Source organism: Rhamphochromis longiceps, linkage group LG7 (genome assembly GCF_057381845.1).
Source record: "Rhamphochromis longiceps isolate RC_006_pf linkage group LG7, R_longiceps_female_GT1.1, whole genome shotgun sequence".
NCBI lineage: Eukaryota > Metazoa > Chordata > Actinopteri > Cichliformes > Cichlidae > Rhamphochromis > Rhamphochromis longiceps.
Genome location: NC_140563.1, coordinates 27,630,237 through 27,643,694, shown reverse-complemented (window position 1 = coordinate 27,643,694; position 13,458 = coordinate 27,630,237). Strand labels below are relative to the sequence as shown.

General features: G+C 40.7%; 1 protein-coding gene across 5 annotated transcripts in view; it reads right to left on the bottom strand.

The window, feature by feature from the left end:
• Window positions 1–13,458, bottom strand: part of LOC146665466 (C-Jun-amino-terminal kinase-interacting protein 1-like) — a 31,361-nt gene that overhangs the window by 9,785 nt on the left and 8,118 nt on the right. For all 5 annotated transcript variants that reach the window (XM_085413154.1, XM_085413157.1, XM_085413153.1 and 2 more), the window contains 9 exons: window positions 11,506–12,072; window positions 9,501–10,049; window positions 8,085–8,315; window positions 7,568–7,643; window positions 7,308–7,474; window positions 7,117–7,220; window positions 4,197–4,307; window positions 597–667; window positions 330–428 (listed from right to left, as the gene is read on the bottom strand). In XM_085413154.1, coding sequence (XP_085269280.1) covers window positions 330–428; window positions 597–667; window positions 4,197–4,307; window positions 7,117–7,220; window positions 7,308–7,474; window positions 7,568–7,643; window positions 8,085–8,315; window positions 9,501–10,049; window positions 11,506–12,072 — 1,975 coding nt within the window. The remainder of the gene's footprint in view (window positions 1–329; window positions 429–596; window positions 668–4,196; window positions 4,308–7,116; window positions 7,221–7,307; window positions 7,475–7,567; window positions 7,644–8,084; window positions 8,316–9,500; window positions 10,050–11,505; window positions 12,073–13,458) is intronic.

Genomic DNA, 13,458 nt, shown 5'->3' with positions numbered 1-13,458 from the left:
TGTTAAGGATGAAAACAAAACTGTAGCTAATAAAAGCCTCCCAACATCAGCCTTGTTACTTACTGGACACCATAGTGACCATAGTGAATTGTACTTAACCTCGGTGATGTGTTTTTCCCCCCATAAAACAATTAAAAAGACACTACTTTCTCAGAGCTTTCATCTGTCAGAGTTTGAAACCCTGATAGAAATCGTAACACACTATAAACTAGTGTCTACAGAAGTAATAATCCCTCTGCAGCATGTCCATAGATAGGACAGTCATATGCATTGAATCTTAAATATAATTGAATTAAATGCAGAGCAGAACACAGTAGAGTAGGACTTACCCGACAGATTCTGCTAAAGGATGTAAAGTTGTTTGTGACATCAGGACATGACAAGCAAAGCGCTGCTGGTCAGGGTGCTTGGTGATGAAGCCAAAGTACCTGCAGTGCAAATAAAACAATTATTTCCAAAGGTTCAATTGAGCCTGTTGCAGGATGAAAAACAACAGAGCAAGCAGCACACAGGAAAGATTCATGTTCATAAAAGTTAACTAATCTCTCACGAGGTGAGGGAATTGTAATACAAGCCATCTAAAGCATTTGACTCACCTGCTGTATTTTGGATGACAACCACAGAATGAAATATTTTTCAACTGGAAGAAATGGAAGCACTGGTCCCCCTGATAACAACAAAGACAAAGAGCCATGTAAACATGTAATTCTGGAATATTACTCTAAATTAACATCATAGTTAGAAACTTTTGTTAAGCTAGAATTTAAATTAATTCATTACAGTGAATAACATTAGAAAATGTTGTTAAATGGTAACTTACAACTGGAGAAATCAACTACCAGTAGATCTATTGGAACTAAAGTCCCATAGCAAAGTCACCGGGTAGCAGTCAACAATTATATTTAAGATAACTTTATGAGTACATCACTAAGAGTTGATTATCTTCTACCTAGAGGGGCTATGATGCCACTGACAGTTGTTTGCCCACTCCGGGTCGGGGATGAGTTCCTGCCCCAAGTGGAGGAGTTCAAGTATCTCAGGGTCTTGTTCGCGAGTGAAGCGAGAAGGGAGCGGGAGATCAACAGACGGATTGGTGCTGCACCGGTCCGTCGTGCTGAAGAGAGAGCAGAGCGTAAAAGCGAAGCTCTCAATTTACCGGTCGATCTACGTCCCTACCCTCAACTATGGTCACGAGCTGTGGGTAGTGACCGAAAGAACGAGATCGCGGATACAAGCGGCAAAAATGAGCTTGGCCTCTCCCTTAGGGATAGGGTGAGAAGTTCAGCCATCTGGGAGGGGCTCAGAGTAGAGCCGCTGCTCCTCCACATCGAAAGGAGCCAGCTGAGGTGGTTCGGGCATCTGACAAGGATGCCTCCTGGGCGAGGTGTTCCTGGCAGGTCCCACTGGGAGGAGGCCCTGGGGCAGACCCCGGACACGCTGGAGAGATTATATCTCTTGGCTGGCCTGGGAACGCCTGAGGGTGACCCGGGGGCACCGTGACCCGGCCCGGATAAAGCGGAAGAAGATGGATGGATGGATAGTGAATATAACTTCTTAAATTTGAACTTATGCAGGACTTTTCTAACTAAGAATGCAACCACATTCAGCCATTAATACATTGCTTCTATCTGTGCCTTCATTCTGAGCAATTTGAGGATTTGTAGCTTGCCTAATGACACTTTGACAAATGGGCTGGAGGCCTCTGATTAGAAGATGACAAGCTTTAAATCATGAACCATGTGAATATGTTAGGTTATGTTAGGTTGTAAGTACACAAGAAAATGCAATATTTAATATTGGGTTTGTTGTATTTAGAAATTAAACCCATCTCAATGTATTCAATTGACATAGTGTCACAGTGTGACCACAATAAGGACCCACCCACAGGGTGTTGCACGTTGAGAGGTGTTTTATTGATAAGGGTTTTTGACAAACTTTGTTCGCGCAGCTTTTTAACTGCCTTTTCCTGAAATAGGAAATATTTCAGCATCCTCCTGAAATAGGGAAGGAATGACCCTGTAATGGAGAACAGCTGTGTGGATCAACCTCTGACACACCACACCCTGAACTCACTGCTCCACCCCTCCTATGCTAAGCCACAAACCACACACAGAAAACAGAAACAGCATATAAATGTGGATGAAAACAGTTTCTTTTCTGAAGACTAAAACAACAGAAAAAAATATTTTCAATAAAAATTAATAAAAAATAAATAAATAAATAAAGATGGGAATTTTAAAAATTAAAATGGCATATGTGAAATGGTGAACAAAAAATCCCAGGAGGAAAATCCATCCTTGTTTTAATTATTTATTCAAGTAGAGATATGAGACCTACGGAGCCCCTCTGATGACATGGTCCAAAAACTAAATAAATCGTGGCCACAAAATACTACTTCGTGCCCTTGAAATAGTATAACGTGCCCACGAATTACGCATTTGTGGCAATGAAATAGATAACGTGCGCACACCATATTGATACAATTCCTGGACAGCTGCGTAGACACATAAGCATAAGAGTAGGCTAAACCTATACACCATGGACAGAGACAGTATGATTGACTTTTATTTTAGGCTGGGAATGAGCTACAAATGCATTTTGAAAAGCCTGGCAATGCAAGGAACCATTATTACGGAGAGACATTTAAACAGGATATTAAGATAAGATAAGATAAGATAAGATAAGATAAGATAAGATAAGATAAGATAAGATAAGATAAGATAAGATAAGATAAGATAACCTTTATTAGTCCCACACGTGGGAAATTTGTTTTGTCACAGCAGGAAGTGGACAGTGCAAAAGTTATGTAGCAAATATTATTATTGAGAGCCCAGTTGCTTTACAGATGTAAGTACGACCTGGATGCCGGGATAGATTTTTTTGTCAACCAACTGCAAGGGTCTGGGAAGGATCACGGTTATCGGTCAAGTGTTTCGTGCCCACAAATTAGCATTTCGTGAGCACGTTATACCTATTTCGTGCCCTCAAAATAGTATTTCGTGGCCACAAATAAGTATTTCGTGGGCACGTTATACCCATTTCGTGCCCACGAAGTAGTATTTTGTGGCCACAATTTATTTATTTTTTGGACCATGTCATCAGAGGGGCTCCGTAGAGACCAAATATTAGGATGGAAAATGGAAATACATATAAAGCAAAATGGGAAACGTGAATAGAAAATGCTAAATTAAAGCTGCTGAATAGAAAATGTATAAGAAGAAATACTTTGAGGATCTTCTTAATCCTTGTTCCCAGACTCTTATTTTACGAAAGGCATGTAGAGGAGTCTGGTAGAGGCCAGAGGGGTGGATGAGATTCACCCTGAGTTCCTAAAAACCCTGGATGCTGTAGAGATGTTTTGCTTGACAAGCCTCTGCAATGTTCATTCAAGATGTGGGGTTGTGCCTCTGGATTGGAAGACTGGGTTCATAATTCCCATCATCAAGACGGGGGACTGACGCGTCTATTCCAACTATAGGATTACACCACTCAGCCTCTTTAGGAAGGTCTAAGCTTTCCTGTCTTCCTCCCCTCGACCCCAACAGGTCATGGCAGATGGCTCCCTTCCCTGAGCCTGGATCTGCTGGAGGTTTCTTCCCACTGTTGCCAAGTGCTTGTTTATAAGGGGCTGTCTGATTGTTGGGGTTGTCTCTTTATTATTGTAGGATTTTTACCTTGAAATGTAAAGGAACTTTTAATGAATACTGTTGTGATTTGCTAATAAAAAAAACTGAAATTTATTGAATGAGAGGTCCGTTAGTCAAACCTTGGATTCTGGAGAAATAATGCGGATTTCCTTCTCATCATGAAACGCTGCACCAATTCTTTAGCCGTTCAAGGGTGTTCAAGAGCATGTTGGAAAAAAAGTAGAGGCGGCTGCTCGACTTGACTGAGATGGATGCCTTCCTTAAACCACGATCCAAAGCAGGCGAGATTAAGTCACGTACGGTGTCGCGAGATTTAACATTGGTATATTATTGTTTATTATTATTGTTTATTGTACATATTAAACACTATTTGTTTTAATGGTTTTAGCACCATTTTAACAGTAGTCTAATATTCAAATGTGCTCTCTGTTCAAACAAATACTACTTTATTGTAAAATACATACATTTTAAAAATTCCTTCTATAAATCAGAGTTCCATTTTCATTCTGTGAGTAAAGAAAAGTGTGAAGAGAGAGAATAGTGCTGTACCCTGTGAGCGGAGTGGCACCGATCCTGGACACTCATTTTCACCCCTTTCACACTGACTTCCAGCGCACAGGCTGATGGAGGCTGACCCGCTGACCGCCTGTTGTATGCTACCTGTAACACAAACACACAGTTAGTTAGTAATCATGCCAGGCGAGATTTGCTTTGAGTCTAACAGGACTAATCCCGCATGAATCAAGTATGAAAGTGGCATCGGGAAAATGTTCTTTAACCATCTCTTCAAAAGCTTTTTTCAGAATCAAAATCTTTATTGTCATTATGCCAAAAGCACAATAGAATTATATGCAACCCCATTCAATTTAACTTTTATTTTCTGTACAAAAAAAGAAAGAAAGAGAAACTGTGATAAACAAATAAAAAGTATCAAACAGTATACAGTACTGTGCAAAGGTTTTAGGCAGGTGAGAAAAAAATGCTGTAAACAAAGAATGCTTTCAAAAATGGAAGTGTTAACCATTTATTTTCATCAATCAACAAAATGCAGCAAATGAACAAAAGAGAAATCTTAATCACATCAATATTTGGTGTGACCACCCTTTGCCTTTAAAATAGCATCAGTTTTTGAAGGAACTTGGATGGTAGGTTGTCCCAAACATCTCGGGGAACTAACCACAGATCTTCTGTGGATGTAGGCATCCTCACATCTTCCTGTCTCTTCATGTACAACACTCGATGATGTTGAGATTAGGGCTCTGTGGGGGCCATACCATCACTCCCAGTACTTCTTGTTCTTTGTTACGCTGAAGCTAGTTCTTAATGACTTTGGCTGTATGTTTGGGGTCATTGTCCTGCTGCAGAATGGGGCCAGTAAACAATCATTTATATTTCTGAAAGCATTTTTTGTTTACAGCATTTTTTCACACCTTCCGAAAACTTTTGCACAGTACTGTGAATACACTGACTGAAACTGGACTAAACTTTCAATATATTGAATGAAAGTCAGTAATGAAGACATAATTCTATGGAAAATGCACGTAATGCTGCCCAATGCTCTGTGGGGCTTGGAGGTGCTGCTGCTGTGAGCCCCGGTGTGAATGGACCCAGGGCCCCTGCCCTTGGTGGATTCAGGGGGACGGGCGTGCCCATGGAGGTCAGCGGGGGAGCTGCCCCTAGCCAATCCTTTCATTCCCATGCCCAGTTGCCTCCCCCCTTCCGCTCCATCACACCACCACACATGCAGGGCCTTGAGGTACAGGTGCGTCACTGAGGTGCAGGGGAGGCATTCCTCCTCCGTCCCCTCCTGGCCACCTGTGCCTCAATTTTATTCCACAACTTAGACACTCAAATTATTTACATTGTCACGACACATACGTATAGGCCCTTGGCACTCTGTTTATTCAACCTCACCTCTCAATTTAAGTAGACATTGAGGGTTCTCGGGAGGGGCCGTGCTGACACAAGCTGCTATCTGGTTGTTGACACCATGCCCCTCCCAAGTTTTAAATGAAATTTAGAACAGCACATACCAACACCACATATGAGCTCTCTGGGCAAAACCTGGTCTTGTTAGGAGAGCTGCTCCATCCAAAGTTGGACGGAGCAGCTCTCATTTCTAGTAATGTATTAACCCCCCATCCCCCCCCCCCCCCCCCCCCCCCCCCCAAAAAAAAAAAAAAAAAAATCATGACTGTCCTGAGTTGGAACCAGGAAGCAAAGTTACAGTCTTACACGCCTATCCGCAGTTTTTTTCCTCCTTTTATTCACTCGAGGCCCCGTTCCCTTAGAAACTGTGTCTCCCAGACCACTAAAAAACCAACCAAAAAGTGAGTAAAAAACAATTTAAACATAATAAAACAACGAAAGAACAATATAGTATCCACAACTGCACCATAGAGTAAAGCAGTCAAAAATGGATTATTAAACATTAGGTCTCTTTAACAGGTCCCTGTTACTTCATGAATTAATAACTGATCAACACACTGATTTACTCTGACTTACAGAAACCTGGTTACAGCAGGATGATGTTAGTTGAAATGGATCATTTAACATTTACATTTAACAGTGTTTCCTGAAAACTCTCTTTTGTTGGATCATTTCCTAATAACATTTAACTTACAACAATACCACTGTAACTCCTTTAAAAAAAAGCCTCAAATCAGAAGTATTTGACTCCCTTGTATTACTTTCAAATGCGCAAGTTCTGCCATTAATTAATGCTTCAATCTTAAATAGGATTAACCCATCTCTATTAATCGTTTATGTACCACAGGCCTTCAAGCTGCCAGTCGTTAAACTGTTACTTAAAAAGTCATAATTTGACATTGGTTCTAAATTCAGATAAAACTGAAGTTATTATTGTATATTATTGTACTCAGCTCTAAAAATCTTAGAAATATGGTGTCTAACCAGATTCTTACTCTGGATAACATTACCTTGGCCTCCAGTAACACTGTGAGGAACCTTGGAGTCATTTTTGACCAGGATATGTCCTTCAAAGCACATATTAAACAAATATGTAGGACTGCTTTCTTCCATTCCAAATCCAGAATTGAATTTAAAATCTTTCTCATCACATACAAGGTCTTTAATAATCAGGCCCCATCTTATCGGAAAGACCTCATAGTACTGCATCACCCACTTTGCTCTCAGACTGCAGCCCTACTTGTGGTTTCTTGGGTATTTAAAAGTAGAACTGGAGGCAAAGCCTTCGGTTTTCAGTCCCCTCCTTTGGCGAAACAGCTCCCAGTTTGGATTTGGGAGACAGACACTATCTCTACTTTTAAGATTAGGCTTAAAACTTCCCTTTTCTATATCAGTGTGAAGAGCTGCCTTTATCTCATTTGTTTTTTATTTAAAAAAAATATTTTATCTGATTCTTGGGGGATTTTGATAATTTATGTTAATGAATTTGTTTAGTCCATACTTCAGCTGTGAGCTTTAATTTAACAGTTACTTTTTGTACCTTCTGCATTGCAGCACACAGCACATCTTTGCCTGTGTAGATGGGAACCGGAACGGAACCCAGATATTGCACCAGGAACTTCTCAATCCAACCATCTTTTTGAACTGCAAGAAGAAAGAAGAAAACATGCTTTTAATCATCGTTGCAGCTGATGAAATTCTCTTTACACAATCCAGTGTGCTGCAACGCACCTTGCTCAATTTCTTTGGGCACCCTGACAGCATAGAAGGCGGGAAAAATGCCTATAGCCCCAGTCCTCATGTTGTAACCCTGACACCACAGGTCCTTAGACTGGTTCAACATTAAGATAGGGTCATCTGCTTCAAGGTCCAGCTCATCTGCATGACGAGGAACAAACCTAAAACCATAGAGAGAAAAAGTACAGGATTTCAGATTCATGTGACTCTTTGCACATGGCACAGTTAATTTGTGTAAGTTCATGTGTGCTGACCTGTAGACAGCTCTGTGACTCTGTTGCCTCTCCACTCCATCCAGAACACAGGAGAACACACCAAACGAGCCAGCACCTGAACAACACATCACTGGCATTATACTCACAATCAGCTACTTAAAGTTTGTATATTTGCCATCCTCAACATCTAATGGGAAACAAGGAAAGAAAAGAAAAGCAACGAATCAAAATAAAACAAACAAAAAAAAAAAAAGCATCCACTGACATTTATTTAGAAAAGCTTCATTTTTTATGTAAAATTATGGCTGCCCTGCATCATTTTCTAATAATGTAGTATTGGAAGGCTTAAATTAAACCAAAATACTTGTCAATACTGCAGCAATACTGCAGCATATCATTGCTCTTGCTGCTCCAGTCTTTCTGATGGGTTAAAGACCTTCCCCTAAAGTAACTACTTGTCTTCTGGAGTCTCCTTCTTACTATTCTGGGAAACACAGCAAATCTTTTGGCAATGGCACGTATTGATGTGTGTGAAAAAAAGTTTGGAAATACACACCTGTGGCACTGTTCTGGCTGTCGTTCTTGGCAAACAGGTTGAGGAACTTTCTGCTTATGGGAGCACAAGCTCTTCCACCATTCGACTCTTCTTCCTCTGACGTTGTGGATGATGTTACCTTGGACAGCTTGCAGGATCTTGGCATGACTTCCCTGCTCCTCTTCACCTCCTCCTCCCTCCTCTTCTTCACGTCTTCCTCATTTCTTCTTTTTTCCGCCACTTCCCTCCTCTCTTGGAGCAGTAGAAAAGACAGGTTATACTGAGAGCAGAGAGGAACGAGCAGGTGGTGTAGGTTTGATTTCAACTTCGCCAGTATTCTCTCTTTTTAAATTGTCATAATTTAATCTGGTCAGTGGTGTTACACAAGGTTTTGTACTAAGTTATCTACTTGTTTCTGTAATTCAATAAGAGCATGGCATGCTTTCAATGTTTGTTGATATTCAGAAGATACTTATCTCTGCTCAAAAGTCTTTGCTATTAAAATCGGACATAGGTGCAGTGATTTACTGAAGTGTGTGCAAAAGGTAAAAGAGAGTTTGTATAATTATAACAAGCTTTCAAGTCCGTATTTGATATGACCATCTTTATTCATCAACACAATCTTAACGCTCTTAAGCAAAATCTTCAGAAATAGTTTTCTAGACTTTCCAAAACCCTGTGGACCCACCAGCCCAGGTTCAGTACACACACCTCCTCTTAATCTATCAGATCCGCTGGAGGAATACCGTGACCTACAAGAAATGTTTAGCAAAGACAAGGCTCTATGTCTGCCCCCGCACAGACCCTATGACTGTGCCATCGTCACACATTAAACTCATCAGTTTACCTGCCTCAAACAGTAAGACAGTCATCCTTTCAATTCCTTGCCCTCTGAACTGTCCACCTGAGATGGCCAAACTGCTTGTTGCCCATGTTTTCACGTTACCCGGGATCACAGTACAAGTCGTGGCTGACAAGGGGCGTCAGTTCATCTCCCAAGTCTGGGAGACTTATTGTACCCCTGAGGTACGAGCAATGTTTAAGTTCTGGTTTTCATCCTCAGACAAATTGATAGAGAGAGACTCAACCAGACTCAACCAGCAACTCGAGCCCCAAGACCACCATCTGCTGCAACCAGGTCATCAGCAGCAGCGGCAGTATTTAAGCTCAGACCTTTACTTTCTGCCAGATCACCAGCTACCGTATGGTGGCAAATTGGTCTTCCTGTTTTCCTCCCTATATTTTTTTAAAAGGGAAAAAGTGTTTTAATCCCGGAAGAAATGGGAGTTGCTATTACTCATATATATATATAATGTTATGTGAGATTGTAGGCCTTAGATATACCTTACTACACTTTGTAGCCATAAAATATGCTTATTTCTTTTCTAAAAACAGAAATGTGCAAGGGGCATGTTAAAAATTAGCAGAAGTATTTACCTTTCTTTTTTGCTTCCTCATTTTTCTTCTTCTGCTCCACATACTGTGGGTCTTCATCCTCATTGGCTGACTGATAGACCGTTTCTGCATCACTGTCATCATTGTGCTCGTTGTAACCATTCAAGCAGTACTTGAGGTTCACCAGCTCCAGTTGAGCATGTTCATCCACCACCAGAGTATATTTAACAGAGTCATAATTTAACCCTGTTAAAGTTTCACGGATTGGTACAGTCTGATTAGCCACAGAGGCCATGATATTGTCATCCTTTTCTTTCTTGGGGTCTACCCCTGTTTCAGTGGTACAGTCCGTTTTGCTGTTACCTGTGGGACAGCACGTTAGATCATTCTGTAAGCTTAGGCATGGAGTTGGAACTCCCTCCCCCTCTTCTTCACTGATGTCAGGGTTAGTTCGGTAGGTCAGAGAGGGATGCAGAGGCCCTGATGGGGGTCCTTCTGTGTCTGAGCTAAGGGACATCCTGTTGGACCCTCCCTCACTGCTGGACCGGGAGAGGACAGAGGGGTTGTCCTGGGTCCTGTCATGGTTCTGGTCTAAGAATACAAAACACGGAGCATCATTGTCAAATGTTTCCAGTTTGTAAAATTTTAGATAACACAGATGAACTTCACACATATGGTTATACTCTAAGATCGTTTTATTTTGCAATATTCTTTATAGCTGATATCAAGGGAATTCTAACAATTGGTTAACAAAGGTTCCAGAATACGTTTGCAGGTTTAGGTAATAGAATTTACAATAGTCCCACAGTATACTTGGGTATTTATCAAATCCCAGGGGAATAATTTTCAAACATCAAATATTGTAGTGCACTGCACAAACACGGGGAATTATTTATAGATAGCCCATTTATATCTCTACCTGTAGCTATAAATGGAACATTTGCCTGAGCTCAGTGAGATATGAATGGTGAAAGCTGGCAACTGCTAATACTAAAACAATTCTAATTAGTAAAGTGGGGGTTCAGTCTAATTAATACAGGTGAACCAACCAATGTAAATAAAATTGTGTGGACTATTTGCCTTTAGAAATTTCTAGGAAGCTTTTGAAATGTAGGCTAGCAGGTTGATATTAGCATTCTGGTGCCGCCTCGCACAACACAACTATAGGCTTCCTGTTCACTGCAACAGTTATTAAACCTGCAAATATTTTCTGTGCTCTAAAGTAGTTTTTTATGCAGGGTGAGTTTTTTCAGAATTTTTTCATAGGGGTGACCATTGGGGGCTACATAAGAAACAAAAATAGAGAGGGAAAAAAAAGGAGAAATTTCTAGGAAACTACATTTCTAGTACTGCGCTGGACCTCAGTAGAGCCTATGCTGTACTATAGATTGCATCACAACTATACTTAACTTTATTAAAAGGTGCATTTGTAGGGTTTAAGGGTATACCATGACTATAACATATATTTAATGCAAGATTTTAAATCAAGCGTAACCCTGGATCTCTGATTTTCTTTTAATAGCTTTGGCTCAAAAGCAATATCAGGCACAGAAATCCTTCATTAGTCGACTCTAGTAATGTATTTTTAATTACTTAATATTTTTTAATTGATTTCAGAAATATAAGTAGCTCATTTCAAATGTAATGACTTAAAGAAATTTAAAAAAGATATCTATCTCAACACAGACGTCTCTCTGACTTTAGTTTTCAATGCTAATAATAACATTCCTCCTGATAGTGATGGTCCGTTAAGAGATTTTCTCACTCTCATTTCCAGGCATGTTTCTCTCTTTCTTTCTTTCTGTCACTTTTCGTTTTCTGTTCCTCCAACTTCTTCTCCTTTTACCAACCTGGTCTTCACCCCCTGTCCAATATCCACGCAGACATTAAGGTCAATAATAAAATAAAATCAATGTAAAAATTAATAAAAAGAGGAGCCTGCAGAGAGCATAATGTGTTTCACAGACGAAACCATGATCCTGTTTGCTAAAACTGCCAAACAGGAAATGATTATTAAAAAAAATTGGTGTGAACCTTGGTTCAATACCTTGGTGTGTTGTCTCCAGGTTTCTCTGTACTATGGGTGTGCGCGGCACCACCATAGCAGGCAGATAGACTTCCTTATTAGACAGAGTTTTATTCGACTTTAAGGCGCTTCCTCTGTTGCCTCCTTTAGTGCCTCCTTTTCCTCTCCCATCAGCTGCTCGGCCTTTCAGTCCGTTTTCTTCCCTTGGCCTCTGATGTCCATTCTTGTCTTTTGCTTTTGACTCTTCACACGGTCGTCCTCCTCTTCTATCTATCACTCCATCTTTTCCTCTGAGGTCGCCCAGGCCCCTGTCTCTCATCACTGTTGCTCCTTTTCCTCCCCCTCTTCCTCCTCCACTTCCTGCTCTCCTCTGGTTCCTTAGTGTGCGGGAAGACTGTGTATGCATAGCTCCAGGCATTGATTGTTCCCGTGGTCGAGCTCGTGTGTCTGAGCCAGTGGCAGCAGCCTGACCATTGGCTCTGCTGTTGGATACATTGGCTGTTGGAGGTTTGGGTGCTGGCCGGCGCTGAGTGCTGTGCTGGACTTTGTCCTCAGCTTTTGGTTGGACATCTAGTGGAGCGAGATCCCCTTAATACATACACACAAACAACAAAAGCAGCAGATTATGTATTAGGCAATCAGATATACGGTATACAGAGGGATATTCAAAGTAGCCTATGGTAAGCTGTTAATCCTGTTACAGCAACAGCAGAAGAAAAACACACACATGATGTTTTCCTGACTGAAGGAGTTGTTGTTCTGTTACGTCATCATTGCTTGCCACACAAATAATTCCACTGTTACATTAGACAAAAGGATGACAGCCGCGGATTCCAAAGAAAAACAAGAAAAAAAAGAACTCAGGAAAACAGAGACTTTAACAGTGCATGAACAGACTTATTATGCCATTAGTTGCTTACTGGTATGCTTGATCTGCAGCTTGAGTCTGACCTTACACAAAATGTTACCTTAACTATCAGTTTTCTACTTTTACTATTTTTTAAAGCTTTTAGACTTCTATATTTAGTGCAAAGCTTTGTACATATTGTAATAATAAAATAAAATTAGTATATAAGAATATATAATTTAGTCCAATTTTTAATTCTAATTGTACTTAGCTTGACTTTGCCTCTAAACAGGAAAATGTGTACAGTCAGGGGTTAAAGTGTGATCTAGCAGGTGGGGGAGCCCTAAAATCAGTTGTAGTGACTCAGTGGGGGGGGGGGGGGGGGGGGAATCACAGGTGAAGTCACAATAACTGCTATTGAGAGCTCCAATAGAACTTTGTGTGCAGGCTGTGATCAGTTGATTTGGGCGACTGGCACTCTGAGGTTCCCTGCTCTTTGTAGATTTGCACAACTGAATTCAACAAGATCTAAGCAGGTGTTCCACGAGTTGTCCTGGCTGATTTCTATCCTCTGCACTGACAGTACACTGTTGATGCTGTCTTTTTTCTAGATCTAAGCATCATTAGCTAAGAGTCATATTCATCTCTGCTAATCTTGATCTAGCAGACCACGAGCACCACAGCCACTGTGCACCAGTCACACACTGTTGTTTACTTCAAATCCATGACAGACTAACCCGTTTATCCTGCACTAACCTGCAATGTATTTTCTTGCAGTCTTTAAATAACACAGTTAGTCTGCCTTAGTTTGCAACATGTTTCACCATATGAAAAACAGTGTCACATGTACAGACCCAATATTTGATTTAAACACATGATTACATGCAAGCTTTAAATTTACAGTTTATCAAATCTGGGGATAGTGTCTGGCAGCCTAGGGTGATGTGGGGGAGGGCTATGGTCTGAATCAAACCTGATGAATATGTCTTTGTAGGTTCTCACTCATCCAGGTCATGGTAATCTAAGGAGCTTGGAAAGAAAAGCAACTGGACTTCTTTAATTTTCTTGAAGATGGTTCATCTCTCATCCTAGAAGCTTCTTCAGCCCAGGTATTAAAACCCTAGTGG